The 24070-nt window shown below is 48.5% G+C and overlaps 3 protein-coding genes across 3 annotated transcripts; 2 read left to right on the plus strand and 1 right to left on the minus strand.

Moving 5' to 3' along the window:
- Nucleotides 1–15641: 15641 nt before the first annotated feature.
- PtA15_15A104 (uncharacterized protein) lies at nt 15642–17592 on the plus strand (the record flags this gene model as incomplete). The annotated part of the gene is made up of 6 exons (XM_053163277.1): nt 15642–16013; nt 16087–16323; nt 16396–16504; nt 16594–17006; nt 17084–17429; nt 17513–17592. The coding sequence occupies 6 exons, from the start codon at nt 15642–15644 to the stop codon at nt 17590–17592; spliced, it is 1557 nt and encodes a 518-aa protein (XP_053027268.1).
- Nucleotides 17593–18647: 1055 nt separating this feature from the next.
- Nucleotides 18648–19567, minus strand: PtA15_15A105 (uncharacterized protein; the record flags this gene model as incomplete). The annotated part of the gene is made up of 3 exons (XM_053163278.1): nt 18648–19009; nt 19090–19442; nt 19527–19567. The coding sequence occupies 3 exons, from the start codon at nt 19565–19567 to the stop codon at nt 18648–18650; spliced, it is 756 nt and encodes a 251-aa protein (XP_053027269.1).
- A 312-nt stretch (nt 19568–19879) lies between these two features.
- On the plus strand, nt 19880–23164 carry PtA15_15A106 (uncharacterized protein; the record flags this gene model as incomplete). The annotated part of the gene is made up of 16 exons (XM_053163279.1): nt 19880–20051; nt 20154–20265; nt 20331–20414; nt 20615–20748; nt 20821–20908; nt 20991–21096; nt 21171–21311; nt 21374–21710; nt 21784–21899; nt 21976–22094; nt 22174–22426; nt 22493–22529; nt 22606–22715; nt 22799–22851; nt 22962–23037; nt 23117–23164. The coding sequence occupies 16 exons, from the start codon at nt 19880–19882 to the stop codon at nt 23162–23164; spliced, it is 1986 nt and encodes a 661-aa protein (XP_053027270.1).
- Between the last annotated feature and the right edge of the window lie 906 nt (nt 23165–24070).

Here is a 24070-nt window from a genome sequence, read left to right on the forward strand (position 1 = left end):
AAGGTTGCCGTCACCCTGAACACCATCCATAAAAGCCCCGCTCTAGAGCATCTTGACTTGAAAATTCCCCACATCCTCCCCACTTTGTCGCTAGTAACCCATCCTTGACGACTGGCTCAACATCACCAAATTAACAAGCCCTTGATTGATCCTTTTTCGGGACTGCATACTCGTCCTTTGCTCTTCTTGAATCAATTATTTTTAGAAAAGATTCATCAGATCCATAATGCTCTTGTGCTCTGCAGCCATGTTTTTGCTTGCCGCCACCTTGGCCTATGCTCAACCGCATCACGCGAAACGTGAGGAGAGGATTCTTTTGCGACCGGGACATTTGCTAGCTCTGCTGGGAAACGTACCATTGCCGAGCTCACAAAACGTTTTTGAGTCGGTATCCAAAACAGCCAGCCTTTACTTTGTTCAAGGTGAGCAATCACATATCCCATAACCGCACGTTCATCCAGTTTCTTGCGTTTCTCTTGAGGAATGTGGATATATCCGGTGCTCCCAAAAAGGCAAAAGTTGTTGAACTGCGGTTTCCTGTTGAACATTGCTTTGTAAGGAGTCTTTTCGCCACTTGATTTGTTTGGGAGCCGGTTCAACACATGAGTCGCCCAAACAAAAGCATAACTCCAAAAATTCTTTGACAGTGGACTATCTAAAAGTATTGTTTGCCCCATGTCCGCCACTGTTTGGTTGAAACGTTCAATCACCCCGTTTTGGTAGTGGTGATATGGAAGTGCCTTCTCAGCGCCAATACCGCGCGCCGTAAGGAAATCATTTAGCTTTTGGTTGGCGAACTCTCCGCCATTGTCGCTTCTCAAGGTCTTCACTCGTTTTCCGGTAGCTTGTTCAAGTCGCGTTATTGTATCGATGATATGCTGGTTAGCTTCTGACTTCTTTTTCAAGACTTTGACAAAAGCGTAGCCCGTTGCTACGTCCCTCATTGTTAGAAGGTATTTGCCGCCTTCTATAGAATCCACTTGGAACGGGCCCATCAAATCCGCCGCTAAAACATCCAAACAATCTGCAACTTGAAGGGTGGAGGCTAAGGGGTTAATTCGCGTGCTCTTACTTATTGCACATACAGGACAATGTATCTTTCCGACAGGGATCTGGTCTGGTAAACCCAATACCAGTTGGGACTTAATTATCCGCCTTATGTGCCTAAGGCTAGCATGTCCAAACGCTCTGTGATAATGGAGCAGCTTCACTTCATCTGGTGGAAGGGACTCAGGCTTCCACTTAAAGTCAGTTGCTTTTCCCAAAGGCTCCTTGAAGATCTCATTGCTTCTCGCTTCAGTTTTGGAGGACATAACTGTGATATCATTGCCGTCAGAAGACAGGTGCGGGTTTAACAAGACTGGCAGATCAGACAATTGAGACACGGGAGAAGGAAAGATGGGAGATAAAGGAATAGAAGAAGAAAAGGCCGGGAACGTCGATGGTAGATCAGAAGAAGAAAAAGAATTGACAAGAGGTTTTGGTTTTGAGTAAAGAATATGGCACCCCGGTGGGGAAGTTGTCCTTGCACAATCTACCCTGATCATTGGATAGGGCATGCACCACCAATTCTTTGCCGGTTCAAAAACACAATCAAAAAAGTGTTTGCCTGATGCGCGTGAAACTTGAAAAGTATCTGTTGCGTTATTACAAGCCACCAGAGCATTAGCTTTGCGCAGTGCCGCCATTGATATGAGGGTGGTCTTCGCTTTCTCACAGTACAGTACATGTCGCAAGACAATAACAGTCCCATCAGGGACTTGAAATTTCAGGGCACCCACGCCTGTGATCAAAGATCCTGACCCACTGGTAGCTACCGAGACACCAATGGGTTTTGGGAGAAGACAAAAATCATGAAGGAGGAATTCAGACCCGGTGAAACCATGGGAGGCACCTGTATCAAGAATGGCAGCTTCACTCACCAGATCTTCCCCTAGCGCCATCGAATGGAAATCTAGGTCATCCAGATCATCAGGAAGTCCGTTGACTTCCACAATGTGGGCCTCAACCCCCTTCTTTGCTGGGATTGAGGGGCCAGAATCCGGTCCCTGCAACTGTTGGCCGTTGTTGTGATACCGCGGCCGGTAGTAGTCCGCAGGATTTTTGGCATGCTGCTAGTTTCTTGAGGGAAGAAACTGAGTTTTCTTGAAGTTCGTCCGTGAGAAGCGGGAGGAGTTCACTGAGGCGCCACTCGGGAGGTGACCGTAGAGAGTGCCTGCAATGGTGCCGATTGGTGGACCTGACTTTCTGTTGGCGTGAGTTGATTGTTGGGGCTCTGGACAGTTCCTCACATAGTGATTTTCCCCTCCACACTGCCAGCATTTGTGCGCAGTGAGAGCATAAAAGTCAAGCGCGTCAACCCAATCCTGTTCATCGACGTCCGCCAGAAAAGCCGAAACATTGAAACTATCCGCCGCCGGCATTGAGGTGGACAGCGCCGTTGGAGGTGTAGGTGAGGCAAAAACTTGCCCCGCATCAGAGGAAAGACCAATAGTATGCTTGTGTTGATCCTTACAGATGTCCAGCGCTTTCATGATCAAGTCAAAGGAAGGACAGCGTCCCTGTTTGTTGTCCTGACTAGTTGTTTGACACGTAATTCAAAATCTTTCTTGTACTCCGCATTGGACTCCATCACCGCCGACTGAAGCACAAAACCCATGAAAGCATCCATGCCAAACTTGACGTTGACCGCAGCCCATTCTGCTTGCCAGTCCCGTAAAGTTGAGGCGATCCCGGCGTTGTGTCCATCTGGATTGATTTTGAAACGTCTGAATTTGTAGAAGATCAACATTTGAGCCGCATGGGAGGATGTTTTGAATTTATTGACGAGTGACGTGTACATTGCAAAACATGTTGGAAGCTGTTGCATTTCGGCAACCAGCGACTGATTGATGCTGGAGATGAGTAATGCCCGCGCAATCTTCTTGTAGGTGGAGTTTTTGCACGCAGTAATGAAGAAACGAGCATCGTCTACCGCTGCCCTCCCGACTTCGGCCAGATTTTGGTACCAGTCAGCAAAATTTGCTCCATCCGCCTTTAAGGTATTGGCTTGCCGGAATTGCGCCTTGCCCGTTTGAATCGCCGTCCCAACCAGTTTGCTTTGTTTCAGGAGAAACTCAGCTTCTTTGAAATCACGAACTTGCTTTGCTAGTTTGGCGTCCAAACGCTCTTGTCGGCCTCCGTCTGCAGTCGGAGGAGGGATGTCCACATTCGCGTTTCTGAGAGGATGGGCAGGTTCAGACGGCAACCGCGGGTCCATATGCGGTGGAAGTTGTTGATCATCTACCAGAACAGGCTGTCGTTGTTTACCCACCCGGATTTCCGTGGGCCGACGGGCCGGTCCTGCTGTTGTCTCTGGGCTAGGCGGCAGGCGCTCAAACTGTGACTGAAGGACGGCGATGTCTTCCTCCAGTCGATTCCTGTGTGATAAGTCGTCGATGTGCCAGTTCGACGATCCTGCCGCTCCAGACGTCGATTGTTGATTCGTCCTGGGATCCATCGTTTGGCGTAGTCGGTCAAAGAGGGTGGTCGAGAGATGTGTTAGGGAAAAGGGAATAAGGGAAGAGTAGGCGATTTGATGTAAGGGAAAGAATAGGGAGGGGAACAAGAAGCAAAGGAAGAAAGAAAATGTAAGGAATATTTGGATAGACGGGAAAATGAACAGAGGATAGGCAGAAATATGTATGGAGATTGTGGATTTTCAAGGGATGGAATATGATTTTTGACAATGTGGGGAGAGAGATAACAGAAAAAGCAAAAAGAACTTGAAGAGGTCGGGAGGGAGTCGGTCCACGAGTCGGAGATGAAATAGAGACTCAAGTCTTCCCTCTTAGAAAGACAATAGCAAACAGGACCGGGCCACAGTCCTGTTTTCGGCAAGATGGCTAGTCTCCCTAGCCACTGAAATTCTCCAAGAAAAAACTTTCCTCTCTATAACACCGGTGAGATCTGTTATGGCATGGGATTATATTTCACTAGTAGCATATGTACTTAGCTTATGTTTATATTGTGTTTCATTCTTCTCTCAAAGACTCTTCCCTGGGTGCCGGTGAACCCTCTTTTTCCTCACTCTCTTTTGCTTTCTTCTCACCGGCATCCCAGGTAAGCACCGTGATGTATTGTTTTTATTTATTTTTATTTTTTTTCATCTTTTAGATTATTGTCTTTGTTTTAGCTCTGTGATGACCGAAACTTACTCTCTTTTGCTTTCTTCTCACCGGCATCCCAGAGCACAAGCCTAAGAGGTTATGAGCCCAGATTCTTGCAAACTAGGTCACGGTGCATTTTTTCTTGAGAGTCCGCTTGCAAGCGATAACACTACGCCGATCATCATCATCTTTTCAGTCGTCACATCTTCGGCGAATCCATTATGTTTTACACTTGCGATACCGGCGACCGAACAAGATCTGCCTTCACTGCGGGATTGAATTCACTAGGTCAACGTGTCGCTCAACCCAGAATGTTTCTCTCTCAGTCACCCGTCGCTGGCTTGTTTCACAATCGATCTACCTTAACTGCGGGACCGACTTCGCAAGGCCAAAGCCCATCTCAATCCATTCTCACATCTTCGACATATATTCAACAACGTCCTGACCTCCTCGCCCCCGCGCAACTAATCCTGACACGGCGATGGTCTTCCCGTCGCCTGCAAATGCGCATTCTATCAAATCTCAAATCATTTGCCCAAACGCTTCACAGGCTGCGCCGGTCCTTGAACCCTTGCCTGCCGCTTCAGCTAATGCCCCAACGATTCTGTCAGCCAACTCGGACACGTGCGACTATGAGGTGGCACAAAAGGAAATTAATCAATTTGTTGACCAAGGAGGGCGATTTTTTGGGTTAGACACGTGTGCTTCCCATACTTTCACCAACGACTTATTGTTGCTTTTTGACCAAACCACTCTTTCTAACCCCATCCCTCTGACTGTTGCGACTCACGGACCACAATCTTTTGTCACTGTGGTTGGGAAGATGAAGCTCTGGAATCAGTTAGGATCGATAACACTCAACAACGTCTACTACAGCCCAACTGCGACGTGCACCCTTCTGTCAGCTGAAACTCTCCGACTAGGTGGCGGCCAGTTACGCATATCCAATCGAGGCATCGCGTTGATTCATTTCTCCAATGGTTTCAGCTTCCGATCTTACCCAATTCACCGCCGGTGGCAGGTTCCAGTATTTTATAGATTATCGCCTTCTCCTACCGTCTTTGTGCCGCCTGCTTCCGAAGCCTGTGATTTCCCAACTTCCCCATCCCCCAATGCAATGATCGCGTGTGATATTTCCATCAAGAACTCAGACGCACTGATGTGGCATCGTCGGCTTGGCCACATTAGTCTCAAGCAAATCATTCGCATGTGTTCGCTAGGTAGCCTACCAGGGCTACCAGACAAGTTGACAAATAAAGATTCTGTATGTGAGGACTGTCTGGTGAGCAAAAGTAAACGCAACCGGGGTCAACGGCTCTCTGAAGAATCAACGCTGCAGCCGATGGACGTCATTGTTTCTGATGTGCTGGGCCCGTTCATTGAGGGATTCAACGGCGTGAAGTATCTTGTTGTCTTTCGGGATCTTGCTAGCACCTATTCCGAAGGATTCTTGCTGAAAGCTAAAAGCGACGTGTGCTTGAATTTTAAGCGGTACATTGAGCGGATGGAGAGACTTACCGGAAAGAAACTCAAACGATTTCGGACGGACGGTGGCGGCGAATTCACGTCGAAGGCTTTTCTTTCGTGGCTGCAGGACAAAGGTATTGAACACCAGCATTCAATGCCCTACGAGCCGGAACAGAACGGAGCGGCAGAACGACTCCATCGAACTGTTGGTGAAATGGCGCGGACGGCACTGGTGTCCTCGGGATTACCCACCAAGTTTTGGGGGTTTGCTTACTTGTGGGGCTACTTTACCCACAATCGGATGATCAATTCACTGACGGGTGATAAAACACCCATTGAACTCATGTTTAACAAGAAACCCCTCTTGGATCGACTCCGGGCTTTCGGCGAGGTGGCTTTTGTGCACAAACCAGATGTGTATCAAACGGGGAAGACTGATTGACGTGCCTGGCGCTGCAACCTTGTGGGCTATGTCCAAGGAGGCAAGGGATGGATCTTTTGGGTGCCGACAAATAATTCATTCTTTGAGTCATCCATCGCAACTTTCCCATACTCCAATCAAACTTCTGTGAACCCTCCGGAACCAATCAAGCCCAAGCTGACTTTATCATCATCCCTCAACAAGATTCTCAACAATGGGGATAACAATTCTCAGGTCCCTCAACACAACAATGAACTAGTCTCTGCACCGGATGTAGCACCTGTTCGGCGTTCAATCGACAAGCTGCTAAATACCGAAGATGTTGCACCTATGATTTTTAATTCAGCACTTGTTCTAGGTTCAAATGTTGCTGAGGCCACTCTGGCCAGTCAATCACCGGAAAACACGGGACTGTCAGCTGTCACAAGGAGTCAGCTCCTCCCAAGGACTTATGCTCGTGCAGTAGCCAGGAAAGATGGTGATCAATGGGCAGCGGCTGTCGAGAACGAACTGGCCAACATATGGGACATGTCGGTGTGGCATTTCGAACACGTGCCAGCGGGACAAAAAGAAACGGACGCCAGGTGGCTCTTCAACATAAAACGAAACCAGGACGGTTCAATCAAGAAATACAAAGCAAGATACATTGTCCGTGGGTTCAGCCAGATTTTTGGCCAAGACTACCACGACACCTGGGCCCCGACGGCGACTTTTGCGTCCCTCCGCATGCTCTTTGTAGTGGCCACATCAAATCATTGGGCAATTGAGTCTTTTGACATCACCGCGGCGTATCTACATGGTGAAATTGATGAAGATGTGTGGGTCAAAGTTCCAGACGGGATGGTGGTGCCTGAGGAACACAAGGGCAAGTCCCTGAAACTCGATAAGGGACTTTATGGCACTAAACAGGGGGGTTGCTGTTGGTGGAAACACTTTGTACGGATCATGGAAGGTATCGGTTTTCTTGTCAGCTTCTACAATGACTCTTTTTACCACATGCACCGCGGTGGCGAAACCTTACTGGTATGGATTCACGTGGACGACGGCGTTGTCACAGCCTCATCCTCAGCTATCATGCAAGAGTTTCGATCGGAGCTCGAGTCCAAGCTCTGGACAACGTGGGAAGGTGACTTGCACACCATTGTGGGGATCAAGGTCGAGCGTCCCAGCCCTTCAAGGATTGTACTGTCTCAACCTTTTCTCACGCGCAAGATTCTGGAGACATTCACCACTGAAGCAACATTACCCTGGGCAGTCCCACTGAAAGACATCAATTCCATCGCTTCATTCTGGCGAGGAAATCATCAACCCCAATGGATATCTCTCTATTGTAGGATCGGTGAATTATCTGGCGGTTGCGACTCGACCTGACTTGGCGTTTGCGGTTGGATTTCTGGCACGGTTCGCGAAATCACCCACCAAGAGGCACTGGGCGGCGGTTCAACACACACTTGGCTACATCAGGGCAGTCGGGTGCCGCAGTTTGGTGATTGAGCCAGAGACCCATGACAACAACATGCTCACGTGGGTGGACGCCAACTGGGGCGGTGAATTTGCGCGTTCAACGCACGGATTGGTCACGACTCTCTTTGGGGTACCAATACTCTGGGCCAGCAAGTGTCAACCGTCGGTTGCAACTTCAACGTGTCACGCGGAGTTCATGGCGCTCGGCTGGGCCTCAAGACATTTGGTTTGGCTCAAAGAGCTGTTTTTCGACATGACTAACCAAATTATCACTCCTAAGCTGATGTGCAACAATGACGCGGCTGTCAAAATTTCAAAGGACAACACGGCGAACAAGAGGACCAGGCACTCAGAACGGGAGGTTTTCTACGTCAATGAACAGCTTCATTGCAAGCGGCTTGACATTGAATGGGTCCCAACCAACGCCCAGCTGGCCAACATCATGACGAAGGCGCTGGGCCCGATGCCCTTCGAGAGGATATTAGCCAGCCTCAAAATGTCATCTCCTGGATGAGTGACATATGTGATGGCAAGTACCTGGGGGGCTGGCATGCGCTGGCGGCGAGACACATGCGCCCCCCGCGATTGTCCGTCTTACCCTCAATCAATCCCGGTGGTGTAATCAAAGTGACAACACATTGTTTCTTTTACTTTTGCAGATTCCGGTCAGCCTGCCGATATTGTTTGTGATTGGATATGCTTTCATCATCTTTGGCTTCTCCATTGTTTCCCTACTCATCTTTAGTTTTTTTTTTCCTTTTTTTTCTTTTTTTTTTCTCTGCTCAAGTTTTTGATCAGTAGTCAGAGTCTTTTCGAGGGGGTGGCTGTTATGGAATGGGATTATATTTCACTAGTAGCATATGTACTTAGCTTATGTTTATATTGTGTTTCATTCTTCTCTCAAAGACTCTTCCCTGGGTGCCGGTGAACCCTCTTTTTCCTCACTCTCTTTTGCTTTCTTCTCACCGGCATCCCAGGTAAGCACCGTGATGTATTGTTTTTATTTTTTTTTATTTTTTTTCATCTTTTAGATTATTGTCTTTGTTTTAGCTCTGTGATGACCAAAACTTACTCTCTTTTGCTTTCTTCTCACCGGCATCCCAGAGCACAAGCCTAAGAAGATCATTGCCAAAAGTTTGTTGAGATTCCGGATGGACCAAACCTATTAAGTTGAGACCAAGATCAGAATTTCAACCTTGTTGACCTTCTGGCTGATGATTAGTCAGTCAGATAAGCAAGCGGATTAGACTCGGCAATCAACAGAGATTGCGGTTGGAGTGAAAGGTTAACTTTTAAAGCTGATCCGGATGATTAGGCCGGTGGTAGTCTGCTAGACAAGAAAGTTATAGATATATAAGCGTCAAGGGCTCATAACCTGTGGAGAACCAGGTGTACGAGAGACAAAGAAGATGATGATTCACAAGGTCTCAGCCCGGACAGGGGTCCGGGATGAGGTAGATGCCGCGACTGCGGCAAGTGTCAGAGTGCGTAGCCCTCCGGGCTACAACAGAGAGCAGTTTTGAAAAAGTCCCGGTCAAAAAAACAAAATACTGTCAGAAGTCTGTTTGAATTGTAAGTCTCTCCCTCTGGTAGGCACAATACAACCAGAGTGTTAACACTCCGCGGGTAGGAGGGTGCAACTTTGTTAAGTTAGAATGTGCAGTACCACTAGTAGCTCAAAACGCTTTGCGCACTGCAAATTTGCAAATTGAAGACAATGAAAATCCCTTTTTTTCTGCCAGCCAGCAGAGGGGAGGTTTGTTGCCCTTCTCAATTTTTTTTTGAGCATCTGGACACCTCAGTTTGACAAAAAAAGAATGAAAAAGAAATACAGCAGTTTCAAAAAAGAATGGCAGAGAGCTCTTGGATCTTCCATCCAGGGATTTTCCTCACCCAGCCAAACTCTGCTATTGAAGTAGATGCATTATTACATCCTAATTCTGAAAATACCACTGGAGGAAATTCCCCAGCATATTTCGATTTGGAACAAAAAATGTAGATTTGTACCAGGAAATCTAGATTTTTGGGCTCTAGATCACTTCTGGGAGGCCCGCAGATCTTGACAGGAAATGGAGGACTTCCCTTCACAATCTGGGAGCAGTCTGAGAGCCTCCCAGAGTCTCAAAGCCTAAATTTCCCTGCAAAATCTGGCTCAGATCTGGTTCTGGAAGGGGTTCCCAGATTGACAGGAAGTCCTCCAGTCATTATCCACTAGATGGCTGGAGGCACAAGAAATGGTGCTGCTGATATTCTACATGGATTGTATAGGGGGACTTGATACTTGGAATTGAAGAGATATACAATCTGTATACAATCAAGGTCTCTTGAGGAAGATTCCTTGGCATGCTCTCTGCCTGAGTGGAATGTGGAAGGGGCCAAGCTATGTATTTACTGGAGGAGTTCCCATTGAGATCTACAGACCTTACAGAACCAGATCTGCAGCCCCTGGGAGAGCATTTCCCCGCAAAAATGAAGTTTTTCTGGATGGAGATCTGGTTCTTTGGGGGGCTGCAGATCAATGGAATTTCCTCCACTATGAGTAGGCTGACAAGAGAGGCTGGGGTGTTAAGCTTGCTCCTGTTTCCAGCCCTAATTCAAGTACAAGCTGCCAAATAGGAATCTCTTGTAACGGTGAAAGAAGAAGTAGACAGACTCGTTGCGGTGCCCTGAAGGCAAAGTAAACAAATGCACAACCCATCAGCTGCCAAAAAGCTGATCAGTCAAGTCGGAAATGGAATGGCAAGGGGTTGTGTACACACTTGGGTTGTTATAAGGTTCCCAACATTACAGCAACTCAACGCCTGCTCATTCGAGCAAGAGATTGTTCTTTTCACTCAGTCAACGTTGGGTGGTAGAGCCAATACTTCAGACACGGAATATGATTAAAAAGATTCAACTGCCTGATCAACCACATTTATCTTTATCAACAACTGAAGTTTACTCACATGTAGCAGACTTGGTGTCTATATTGGATTTCTTGAAGCAAATCATTCCATTCCGTGATACCATTGTTCTGCATGGTACGTGAGCTAAAGGTTTTATGCAGGTAGAAGGGGAAGATTTCAATGCTACCTTCGCGCCGACGGCAACTTTTGTCTCCCTAAGACTCCTTCTAGTGATTGCCGCAGCGTACGGATGGCCGGTTCAGTCCTTTGATTTCGTGGCCGCATACCTAAATTCACCAATCATTGAAGAAGTCTGGGTCAAACCTCCAGAAGGGATGGAGACACCCCCTGGCCACGCACTTCTGCTGAAGAAAGCCCTCTATGGAACCCAACAAGCGGCGCAATGCTGGTGGCTCCACCTAAAAGACGTGCTGGACAAATTTGGCTACTCACCCTCGCAATACGACAACAGCTTGTACGTGCTGCGACATCTGGACAAAGCGGGCATGGTCTGGCTTCATGTAGATGATGGGGTTGTGATGGCATTGAGTGAGGCGCTTCTGAAGAAACTCAAGACGTATCTGAAGGACATCCTAAAAATCAAATGGAGTCATGGGATTGACGCGATTGTTGGCTTGAACGTTAAGCGTACAGGACGCGGTTTTGAACTGTTTCAGAAAGACTTGGTGGCCGGCATCCTCGATGAGCACTGGGATGGGGTTACTACGGCGGCGACTCCTCTGCCGGTGGGTTTTAACGCGACAACGGATGAAAATGGAATACCAGGGGACTCGGGGAAATACTTGTCAGTAATTGGATCTTTCAGCTATTTGGCTGTGGGAACACGTCTGGACTTGTGTTTTGCAGTGAACTACTTGGCGCGCTTTGCGGCCAAACCAGGTGTCAATCACTGGAAAGGAGTGAAACACCTGGTTAATTATCTAGCGGGGAGCAAGGATCTCTCCTTTTGTCTTTTCCCGTCAAGCAATGCTAAACCCTTGAAAGCTTTTGCAGATGCCTCTTGGGGAGGTGAATTCTCCAGGTCCTCTTACGGTGTCCTGGTACTTTTCCTCAACTGCCCCGTTCTTTGGGTGTCAAGGAGACAGCAATCAGTGGCATTGTCGACTTGTCACGCAGAGTACATGGCCCTGGGAGTTGCGACGCGCCAAACCCTGTGGGTTCGGCACCTTCTGCGCGATGTGCTGAAGCAAGATTTTGTAGGTCATTTGTTCTGTGATAACCAATCTGCCATTAAGGTGTCCACTGACAACGCGTCCAACAAGCGGACATGCCACACTGACCAAGACTTTTATATCACCAATGAAGCACTCTTTCAGAAGAAAACTTGTCTGGAATGGGTAGGAACAAAGGACCAGCTGGCTGAAATTTTCACTAAAGGCATGCCACCGGAGAGTTTTAATGCATTGAGGCATAGGATCATGAAGGCTTAACTTTGTTTTCATTTTTTTTTTACTCTCACTTATATTTTTCTTTACAAAAGCTTCTTCTCCAATTGTCCTGTGTATTTTCTCTTCTACGTTGTTTTCTTATCTGGCTGTACGGGATGCCGCGTCTACGGCAAGAGGGGGGGTGTTGTAGCCCGGAGGGCTACGCACTCTGACACTTGCCACAGTCGCGGCATCTACCTCATCCCGGACCCCTGTCCGGGCTGAGACCTTGTGAATCATCATCTTCTTTGTCTCTTGTACACCTGGTTCTCCACACTCTCGTCATGATCCATCCATTTCTTGATCAATTTCATTCTTGCTTAGATTTCCATGTTTACTAAAGCCTTCCCCATACACTATAGTCATATATCCCCAACGTGTGAGGCCCAACCCATCTTCTTGATGTGCAATGTCACTTATAGCATCATTGGTTTTGAATTCTGTCAGTGTGGACTGTGTAATATAGGATGAAGTGGACCACAGAAAGTCACTAGAAACAAATCTGAGGGGTTCTGAAGGGCCTAAAAAATCAAGAAAAAATTGGAGAGATTTTCCATGACCTTGGGAATCTTTTGTTCCCCCAAACCTTTCCTGGATCCTGTCAGCCCAAGCTTGGACATGGGGTGTAAGTTGGAGGGTCCCTGCAGGACAGTGTCCCCCCTCCATACATACATAGAGGGACTTGGTTAAGTTAGCCACACTGTGGCCGAGACGTCAAGTCGCCAACCCCCACAGTGCGCAACAAGTTTTTTGCAGTGTGCAAAGTACATCCAAAATTAAATTAGGATGAAGATAAGGAGGAAATGGTCATGGTGGCCTGTTGACAAGCCTGCCCAATTGCCATGCTTGATTGTAGAAGTTGGCCCCCGGGTGGACCCTGTTCCATGCAACTTCCACCAGGGTGATTTATGGATGGCAATTGGGCGGGCCTGCCGACAGGCGGCCCGAACCCGGCCGGGTTCAGGCCGGGCGCGGGCCAGCATTTTGGGGAAAAATCAAAAGATGACCCGGCCCGCCAGACCCGCGGCAGAATTTGGGCGGGTCCGGGTAGCCCGACGGCGCCCGTCGGGCACCCCCCGTATCCCCGCCCCCCGGATCCCCCGGTGCAGATATAGGATATACTGGTATATGTCCGCCAATAGGAGTGACATAGCAACCACCGACAACCACCAAGTCTCCAACTATGGCGCGGCGAACTTCTCAGAACGAAGACAACAACATTGAGGTTCCTCCTAGTACCGACCTGGACAGACATCCAGATTCACCTGAGCCTCGGACTCCAGCGCCTAGCGAATCCCAAGACAATAATCCAATCAAGCGGCGCAAACTGACCAGCGGGGTTTGGGATCATTTCACCAAGATTGTTGGTGAGTGATTATGTATTTCTTAATTGCCAATAGCCTTCAGGTTTTTTATTTTGTTTGAATGTTTGAATTTTGGTTGCTGTAGAATCCAATGGCAAAGAGAAGGCTGAGTGTAATTACTGCCAAGCGAAGTTAACTGGCGGATCCTCTGCGGGAACAAAGCACCTTTGGCGACATTTGAACCAATGCATAACCAAGAAGGGTGGCATGATCCATGCCAAGCAAGGCCGCTTGAATTTCCCCTCAGCCTCATCGACTCAGGCTGCCCGGGGTGTCTGGATTTACAAACAAGAACAATTGCGAGCACGGCTTGCTGAAATGATTATTCTCCACGAGTATCCCTTTGCAATGGCCAAACATGAAGGATTCATTGACTTCATGAGGGAATTGCAGCCTCAGTTCCAGATGCCTAGACGCAAGACAGTCCAAAACAACTGTGTGCAAATTTTTACCAACCAGAAGACGGCCAAGAGCTCAAAGCTTGCAAAGGATGCTCACCATATTGCGCTGACGACCGACACATGGACCGCGTCTGATCTCACGGGCTATATGGTCGTTACTCTACACTATATTGACTCACGATGGGAATTAAACAAGAACATAATCAGCTTTCAACCTCTCCCAACTCCACACTCCGGCCAAGCGATTGCCAACCGCCTCAGCCAAGTTTTACAAGACTGGAAGCTTGTCAACAAGGTTGCTTTTGTCACTCTCGACAATGCACAAGCAAACACTGCGGCAATGGTACGGCTCAAACAATATGTTGATGACCGCAGTGTTACCCCTGGCGCAGCGACCTCGGCCCACTTCCACATGCGCTGCCTTGCTCACATTATCAATTTGGTCGTCAAAGACAGCCTCAAGATTGCCGGTGATGCTGTCGATCAACTACGTAATGCAGTCCATTGGATTCACGGCTCTCCTTCTTGCATGGACGCCTTTGACAAGTCTCTCACGGCAGTTGGCATCGATATAAACAAGAAAAATCCTTGTAAGGATGTCCCAACTCAATGGAACTCGACTTACCTCATGATCGAGGCTTCCTTGCCATGCAAGTTAGCCTTCCAGGAACTGGCCATAGTTGACGATAAGTTCGAGGACTGTCCGAGCAAGGTTCAATGGGATGAACTGGTGCTCATGGAGCAGTTTCTTGAACCATTTTACCAAGGTGGGTGTGAAGTTTCTCTACTTGTTGCTTCCTAAGTCCCTCAGTAGGCTAATCAGATCTCTCCTTACTCAATTCAGCAACTATTTTATTGAGTGGTACCCAATATCCAATGATCAACTACGGCTATTGTGTCATGTCGGCTATTGAAGTGCAACTCAACAAGTCCTCGGCAAACCCGACTCTGACCAGTATGGTTGAACCAATGAAGCAGAAGTTCAACAAATACTGGGAGCCGGCAAAGACAGTACTTGCCATCAGACTGGTCCTCGACCCGCGCTACAAGATGCGCTACCTTTGCTACAACCTTGAGCAGAACCCGGCTGGCGACGAAGATGTGAACGATTTCATTGGCCGAGTCAAGTCTCAATTTTTGGCGCTGTGGAATCTGTACGTTCCAGCACCATCACCCGCCAACGAGCCCTCCAGTAGTCAACAAGAGACCTCTCAGAAGAAGAAGACCATTGATCAAGACCTCTCAGCCTTCCATGAATACATGGCTGGCTTGATGGAATCTTCTCAACCCAATGCTCCCATGGCCGAGTTAAATCTCTACCTCGAAGAGAGAAACCTCATCCTCCCAGATTCAAAGGAGGTGGAGTTCAATCTGCTTGACTGGTGGAAATTGAATGCCGCCCGGTTCCCGTCACTCTCTCAGGTTGCAAGAACAATTCTCATGATCCCAACTACCTTGGTCGCTTCGGAATCGGCATTCTCTACGGGTGGGCGGGTCCTTGACAACTATCAAACGCACCTGAACGAGGAATCCGTTGAGGCTTTAATCTGCACTCAAGACTGGATCAAGGCCAGGAAGCTAGCTGCAAAGCAAGTTGCGGCAAAGTAACTCAACTCCCGGTATTTCCTTCTTCTCAATTCCTTTGTATATTACTGTGATGCATGTGGTGTAGAAACCACTGCATCAACCCTTCCCCGTACCCAAATACAAGAAATTTTTTATTATTTCATTTCTGGCTGGGGCCCGTCGGCGGCCCACGGGCGACCCGGCCACTAAACAGGCTCGGGTCGGGCAGCCATTTCAGTAAAATTGACCCGGCCCGACCCGCCCACTAATATTGCGGCCCGGCTCGGGTCCGCCCGCGGGCGACCCGAGCCCGCCCGATTGCCATCCCTAGTTCGGGACGAGGCTGGCCCCCCGCCCGAGCCCCGGGTAACAGAGTCAACTGCGTTCGACTTGACCCGAAATAAGCAAAAGGTTTTCTTCTCCTCACCTTATCTTCCATCCCCCCCACGACACTCCACCCATCAAAACTTGACCATCATGAGCACTTCCAAAATACCTGGGTTGATGAGATCCTCCCTGCGGTTGGCAGCTCATCCTGCCTCTTCCAAACGACCATTGCCCGCGCACTTCGCCACCACCACCGCACCTCAATATGTCTCCAGAAGCTGCAAGGCTGAGATGGCAGAAGTCGTCGACAAGTCCAGACCCTCCGATCTCTTCGACCTTCCCCCATCCATATCCGCGTCTTCCTCATCCAAGCTGGCCAACTCTCAAGCTACCCTCGACATCATCGATCCTATCGTCCGTCGTCCTGACCCACTCGTCGTCACCCCCGTATCCGAACTTCGCGAAACCGAGAACACCCAAAAACAAGAAAAGGTTGGAAGGCCCATCTATCTAGACATGCAGGTATTGATCAATTCCACTTCTGTTGAATCACTCTCAAGTCTCGTGCAGCTTACTCAATTCCTTCTTCCTTCAGGCTACGACACCACTTGATCCCCGCGTCCTAGATGCGATGATGCCTTACATGACTAACCAATACGGAAACCCACATTCCAAGACCCATGCATACGGCTGGGAGACCGAAAAGGCCGTCGAGACTTCCCGAAGCCATGTTGCTAATCTGATTGGGGCTAGCACCAAAGATATCATCTTTACCTCGGGTGCTACCGAAACAAACAACATGTCTATCAAGGGCGTCGCCCGGTTCTATAAAGTTCGTTCTCTTCTTTACTCTCCATCTCCCCATCCTCTCATTGATCCTCACACACCTGTCTCTACTTTTCAGGAACGTAAACGACACATCATCACCACCCAGACTGAGCACAAATGCGTCTTAGACTCATGCAGGGTTCTACAAGATGAAGGGTTTGATGTAACCTACTTACCCGTCAAAAGTAGGTCAACACACTGGGATCGAACGCGAGCCCCCAGACTATCGTTTCACACGATTGATCACTAATCATTTTTGTTTCATTTGCAATAGGTAATGGCCTCATTGACCTCCAGCAACTTGCTGATGCCATCCGTCCCGACACCGTCCTTGTCTCGATTATGGCTGTCAACAACGAGATTGGGATCATTCAGCCGATGAAAGAGATTGGTGCAATTATTCGTCAACACAAGGGCGTGTTCTTCCACACCGATGCTGCCCAAGCGGTTGGCAAGATCCCCATCGATGTCGAGGAGATGCAGATCGATCTATTGAGTATGAGCTCCCACAAGATCTATGGACCCAAAGGCATTGGGGCTGCTTATGTTCGTCGGCGTCCTAGGGTCAGACTTGAGCCCATCATGAATGGTGGCGGGCAAGAGCGGGGCCTGCGCTCTGGTACAGTGCCAGCGCCACTTGTCGTCGGCTTTGGCGAGGCTTGTCGACTAGCCAAATTAGAACTCCAGGTCAGCACACCACTCATCACCCTATTTTACCATCCCCGGCTTACACCTTCCTGATCCTGGCTCTCTTGTTTCTTTAGAATGATCATGAGCACATTTCAAGACTATCACAGAGGTTGAACGACAAGATCACCCAGAGCTGTACCCACATCGTGCGTAACGGCGATGGCACATTAGGCTACCCAGGCTGTCTGAACCTATCCTTCGAATACATCGAAGGCGAATCCTTGTTGATGGCCTTGAAGGATGTGGCCCTGAGCTCTGGAAGCGCTTGTACGTCGGCCTCACTCGAGCCCAGCTATGTGCTCAGGGCGCTCGGAGCTAGCGACGAGAACGCCCACAGCTCTTTGCGTTTCGGAATCGGTCGGTTCACCACCGAACAAGAGGTCGATTACGTTGCCGGTAAAATCGTCGACGTCGTCACTCGTCAGTCCTCCCATCCTTCCCTCACCTATCTGTATCAATCCAACTTGACCCCCCCCCCCCCCCCTTTTTTTTTTTTCTTCCAGGTCTGCGCGAATTGAGTCCGTTGTGGGAGATGGTCCAGGAGGGAATCGACTTGAAATCCATCAATTGGTCCCAACATTAATCTGTGTTCCTGCCCACACACCATTGAAAAACACGATGTATTTTAGTAGCTTTAATCCCTGCACAGTCCGACTTCATCTTCTACCCTCTCAGCAGGATCTTACTTCGTCTGTCTACACTTGTCGATATCGTTCACATGCCTTGTCCTCTCCCTCCTTTAGCTTTATGAATGACTTTGACGGGGTGATGATGCTGCTTTGCTGTCTGGCTCGTTGCCCAATGTACGCCCTTCTCAATCGAGTTGGAATTTGAACTGGTTCACTCCATCATTTGTGGGGCGTGATTGGCTCAAGCAGTTTGTGTGGTCATGCCAACAGAAACCGCCTCACTCTGTTTGCACACTGCCAGATTTAGCCCCTGCTTATCCAACAGGGGGATTCAAAGTTGGCCATGCACGACTTGCATTCACTTTTGCAAGTTGGTGTTCAAGGCTTTTATTGAGCACCAAATTTCAAAAAAACATCCAAGCAGGCTTAGGGGGTGTAGTACAGTGTGGCTTGCGTGCAATTTGGCAACTCGGTGTTCAAGAATGAACTTGAACACCGACTTGCAAAAGTGCATGCAAGTCACATATGGCCAACTTTGAAACCCCCTAATAACATACATGATTGGAGGTTTGGGAAAATGACTTCCAAGAATTAGGGAGCTGTTCCTGATTGTTGGGACTGCCTGCTTTGCAATGGTGGCTGGGCAACACTGGCACCAACATTTTTGGCCTGGGGTTTTTCTTCCAATTTCCATGTCAGGAATGGAAGTCCTCATAATTCTGTTCTTGTGATCAGCGTGTTTTTTACCATTGTTTGGGAGTTGTCCAGCCAACACCAACTTGCCAGGGAACATATCTCAGACATCCTCCCTGAAACTCGAAGTTAAAAAAAGGAGGGTTGAGAAAGACACAGGAAACAATCAAACTAGCAGAAACCAATCAACTGATCAAAACCAAAGTCAAAGTCTCTCTTTTTTTTTATTATCAGAAAGCGGAAGAAGGGGAGCTTGATTACACTAAGACGGGTGCCATAATTTTACACATGTTGTAAGGGAAGGGAAATATAAGGTTCAGTTTCCTTTGACTTCACTGACTTGGCCGACCATTTTAGTTTTCAAGCCTTTGGGAGATTCGATGGATTGGAGGGCAAAGGAGCCCAAGACGACGGGGGGGATGAAGAGCAAGAGCATGACGAGGACTCCGACGATCAAGTAATCGGATAGGAAGCTGTATCGCCAGAATACGCCGGTCTTTGGGCCCGGAAGGCTCTCCGCGGACAACGGAATCCTGCTGCTGTTCTCCGCCATGATATCCGGTAGGCCACGTTTGTCTATCACGTTCGATGGGCTCGTGTCGAGAGGGGGTGGTGATGTGGTGAAGATAACTAGTCGTGGTTCATCTAGATCTTGAGTTGCTTTCCGAAATGCTGCATCTATTTAGCCCGATCAAGGGGAGTATAAGTTCCTTGGTGCTTTCGGCTAAACCCGTTAGTTTTTCTGAGGGGGTACTTACCCAAATCTTCCCCGATTTTGAGTTTAGTGATCTTCACTTGACCATGACACAAGCTGGGCCAAATCATTGGGAGCTCGGAGGACCAGCGGTCGGCCAAGGAGTTTGGGAAATGGTCCGTCCAGAACCTCGACGGCTCTGGGAGCGAATTGTATTCTTGAGTGATCTTTGATGATGAGAGTAATTGGTTCTTGAGTGTCGATCGCTGCTCGGCTTCTGAGAGATCGAAGATTATTAGAGAGGAGGTGCCCGTCGGACAGAGTGGCTGGGATCCCGAATGGAACGCCAGCTGTTGGGATGGCTCTGGAAATCCAAGCTCTGGCAGTCCTCGTCCGAAAAACTCTTGAAGAGATGCGCTGGTTGACCAGAATTTCCAAACAAAAGATATTGGAATTTCAGTCAGCCTAGATCGTGTGTTATGAAGACAAGTTTGAGCTTACCCTGGGGCGTTCGACCAAGCCAAGAACGAGGATGTTTGCATGAAAGCATGGTTCTTGCTGGGCAAGCCGAAAAGAAGCAATGTCGATAATAGCTTGGCGTGCGTGTATCGCAAGTCTGAGTACATGATGCTGATGGATGATGATGTTGTGTTTTGGTGGGCTTCGATCTGAGCAGGACTGGATTGTGGTGTTCTTCGAACGGGGGATCGGACTCGGGGGTCCCCGTGACAGGCGACAGAACTTGATCGGTCGCCGACGTTTTCAAAGCCAAGACATCTTCAAGAAGAGTTCCACCAGGAAATTACATATTTCATCTCAAGAAGCAAGCTCCACGCCGCCCTCATCGTCCCGTGATGTCCGAAGAAGCTGCGCGTAAGCGCTCCCGCACCGAATCCAAGTCGCCCGGTCCGCCCGAGCCCAAGCAAGCCAGTCCGGCCAACGAAGATAGTGAGGAAGAGGTGGGACCATTGCCGGCGGTGAATGACGAGAAGGCACTGAAGAAGACGGAGAAATCGAGAAAAAAAGGTGTGTGTGCGGGCCGGTTCTTCTTGCTTCCACCCAGTTTTTTTTGTGAACGCATCCCATGTATTGACTCCACTTGCTTGTCGTCATACTTGTTCTCGATAGCTCGAGCGGCCCACCAACATGAGCGTCTCTACTTGAAAAACCTCCCCTCCGCCGAGCGCTATCATCGATCATTCATGCACCGGGATGTCGTCTCTTGGGTCACAGTCACTCGGTGCGTCCTCCTTGCGGTCACTCACGTCCGCCGAGCCTTCTCGTCCTTATACGACTTTCCCCTAGAACGTTGTTTATCATCACCGCTTCGGTAGACGGCCATATCAAGTTTTGGACAAAAAAAGACCCCAAGGAAGGGCCTGGAATAGAGTATGTATGTTTTTGATCTTAGATTCGCATCCGTAGTCTAGAGATGCCCGGATTCCATAAACAACAGATTCTACTTGGATTATTATTCATCTGGACCAAAATTTCTCGTCTTGTTATTTTTTTCTGATCCATATTCTTTGTTGGTGGTAGTTGACACTTCTTATTCTTTTTTTCTTTGCTTCCGGAATAAACGTCAACAGGTTTGTTAAGCATTATCGTGCCCACCTAAGTCCGATCGTCTCAGTCTCTGCTTCAGTGGATGGAATGATGTATGCGAGCGTGTCGGCGGAAGGAGAAGGCGGAAGCATCAAGATCTTTGACGTGAAGAATTTCGGTAGATTCCCTTGATACAATCATCAGTCATTTTTACATATGAACAGGTCTTTACTAATTCAATGTAGGACAGATATGATCAATATGTTCAAAATCAACTTCGTCCCCAAGGCTTGCTGCTGGCTTCACGATTTTGGCCAGGCTGCGACTATCTTGGCTGTGTAAGATTTTCCATGCTGTACTACTTCCTCTCGTAAACCGGTTGGCTGACCAGTTCGATTTTGTATCATGATTATTTACCAGCTCTGATGCACAATCATCTGCTATCCATTTTTACGATGGTAGAGGTGATGGCACACCTTTTATGTCAACTTCTACTCTCCACCAAGCTCCAGTCCATCTATTTGCGGTTAGTTGATTTCACCACTTCTGAAAGCCAAAATTAAGAACGGAATGACTGACGGTCGATCTATTTCCTCGCAGTTCAATCCTAAATTCAATTGCGTCATCTCGGCAGACACTTCTGGAATGTTGGAGTACTGGGAGCCTTCTGAGGGTTTTGGTCTCCCTGAGGGTTTGAAATGGTCACTTAAAAGCCAAACCGATCTGTATTCATTTAAAAAGGTAATTGAGAACCTATGTATATGTCATAGAACACGAGGAGCGCATGCTAATTCTCTCCACAGTCGAAGTCTGTTCCATCTTCTTTGACGGTGTCTGATGACGGATCTTACTTCGCAACCACCACTCTCAACTCAACAGAGCACAGTATCTGTGTCTTCAACTTTTCCGCTGGGAAGTTGCTCCGGAAATATGACGAGAGTATCACAGCGATCACCGAAATGCAGCAGGCTGGGACGGCTGCCTACAGCCTAGATGATATGGAATTTGGTCGTCGACTGGCTGTCGAACGTGAGCTTGGCAAAACAGTCGAGAGTGGACTGATGCCCGGTGCTTGTGGGAGTGCAGTGTTCGACCCTAGTAGTACTTTCTTACTTTACCCTTCCCTACTTGGGATCAAAAGTAAAGTAGCTCTCCTCAGGATTTGATAATCAACAAATTGTTGATTGGATTTCTCTTCTCATGGTACGAGCAGTTGTCAACATCCAACTGAACAAGATGGTCCGAATTCTTGGCAAAGATGAGAACCACCGGTTCTTACAGTTGTCTCTACTCCCAAGTCTACTTCGCAAAGAAGAGATTATGACTGTGGTAGGTCCAAATCAACATTTCCCCCTTTTTTCTCTGCTAGCTAGAAGAAGCTAAGCTGTTTTGGTTTCTTACTCAGGCGATGGCGATTTCCGATAACCCGCTGTTGGCCGATGAAGGCCGGACAGAACCCAGTCTGTTTTGCACTGCCTTCAAGCGAACTCGGTTTTACATCTTCAACCAAACAGAGCCGGAATCGTGAGTTAGTTCGACAGACTCCAAGTAGTCTTGATTGATGGCATGGACTGACAGGACTTTTTTTTCGTGAATAAATAAGCGATTCGGGGGCGAAGAACACCGATCGAGATATCTTTAACGAGAAGCCAACGAGGGAGGAGCAGGCTGTAGCTGCCGTCGCCCCCGCTTCCAAGGTCCTCCTCGGAAGCTCCGCCATCATTCATACCACCCGCGGAGATATTCATTGTCGTCTTCACCCAGAACTGGTGCCAAAGACCGTCGAAAACTTTGTTGGTCATGCCAGGAGTGGATACTATGATGGTGTAATCTTTCATCGGATCATTCGTAAATTTGTAAGCTTCTCAAACTGGATCGTCTGCTCGCCTTTGTTCTCACTCTCATCTCTTATTATTGCCCAGATGATTCAAACCGGTGATCCGCGTGGTGACGGGACTGGTTTGTTTCCCCGTTCTTCTTCGTCTTTCTGTCTACCCGCCCTCGAGTAATCTTGATTCTTATCTTTCTTATACAGGCGGCGAATCCATCTGGGGAGGTAACTTTGAGGATGAGTTCGCTCCCAGCCTGAAACACGATCGACCATATTGTCTTAGTATGGCCAATGCCGGACCTGGAACAAACGGGGTGAGTGATAGTCGATAGTTCCTCATGACCTTGTTGGGATCTCGTTCTGATTCAATTTCGGTCCTCATTCTCTACACCGCCAGTCTCAATTCTTCATCACCACCGTACCGACACCCTGGCTTGATAACAAACACACGTAAGCCTGTTGATCCATATCTTCGTTTGGTTCGAGACCATAGCGGGTGTCTGTCGATGATAAATAAAGCCAATCAATCGTAACTTAATTGTCTTTGCTCATTGGTTCAGCATCTTCGGACGCTGTGTGTCCGGATTTGACGTGGTTCACGAAATCGAAAACGTGCGGTGCGACAAGACGGACAAAGTAAGCCCGCCTCACCCCTGTTACAAAAAGTCCTTGTTTATCCTGGATCGAGAACTGAGAGAGTGGTGATTACTTTCAGCCTGTCCCGGATCATGAGGTGAAGATCACAAGCATCACCGTTGCTTGAAGCTCAGCTCTGTGTCTGTGAATCCGAAGCACGCCCACCCTCAGAGCAAGAATTTTTTCCCTCTCTGCTACCACTGTGGATGCCCCCAATTTAGTTGGATCAATGTACTTCCAGCACATACCTCAACAGGTTATCTAGCCTGTGTATTGACGGGTCTAGGAATACCCGGGTACCTGGTGATCACGTTTTGCAGAGCATTGAACACCCGCACCCGCACCCGCACCCGCACCTGCATCCGCTGGCGGGTAACCCATGATGGCCGGCGGGTACCTGCCAGCGGATTGCAGGGACCCGCAACGAGTTTGTTGGTGTCATCTCTAGTCAGCTTGCTTGGTCATAATACCCTCTTGTCAAATTTTGGCCGGCATTGTCGTAACTTGATGATAGTTGGGGGATTGTTTGGTATCAACATCAACGGGATGGTGGGTGGCAGGCTAGGTCCCAGTGGGTTGGACCAGCCAGGATACTGGGCATCACTAAAAAAAACACACGGAGCTGCTGCCAGCTGACATGTAGTACACTCAAGTTAATTCTCAATTAAAACAAGGCTCATACTCATGAATCCCAAAAGTTTTCTACCCTGGAATCCTTGCATATTGCCTAATAGGGGGTTTCAAACCACCTTCAGGAATCATTCCAGGAAACATTTCCCCTGCCAAAAAAAAAAAACTCCTGGGACCTGGAGGAGTCCCTCCATGGGTCATGTACAGAATATCAGGCCCAGGAACCTCTCCCAGGAAATGGGATAGGTTTTGTCTGAGTAAAAATCTATCCCGGCCGGGGTCCTGAAGTGCCATCAAGGCCCACATCTTGCAGGACATCACCGCACTGCCTGTCTCCCGCACTCCACAACCACTGCGCGCCCGTTCCCAAAAGCCAATGAGAATCCAAGTCAGTCCCAACTCC

The sequence above is a fragment of the Puccinia triticina genome, chromosome 15A (genome assembly GCF_026914185.1).
Source record: "Puccinia triticina chromosome 15A, complete sequence".
Taxonomy (NCBI): Eukaryota; Fungi; Basidiomycota; class Pucciniomycetes; order Pucciniales; family Pucciniaceae; genus Puccinia; species Puccinia triticina.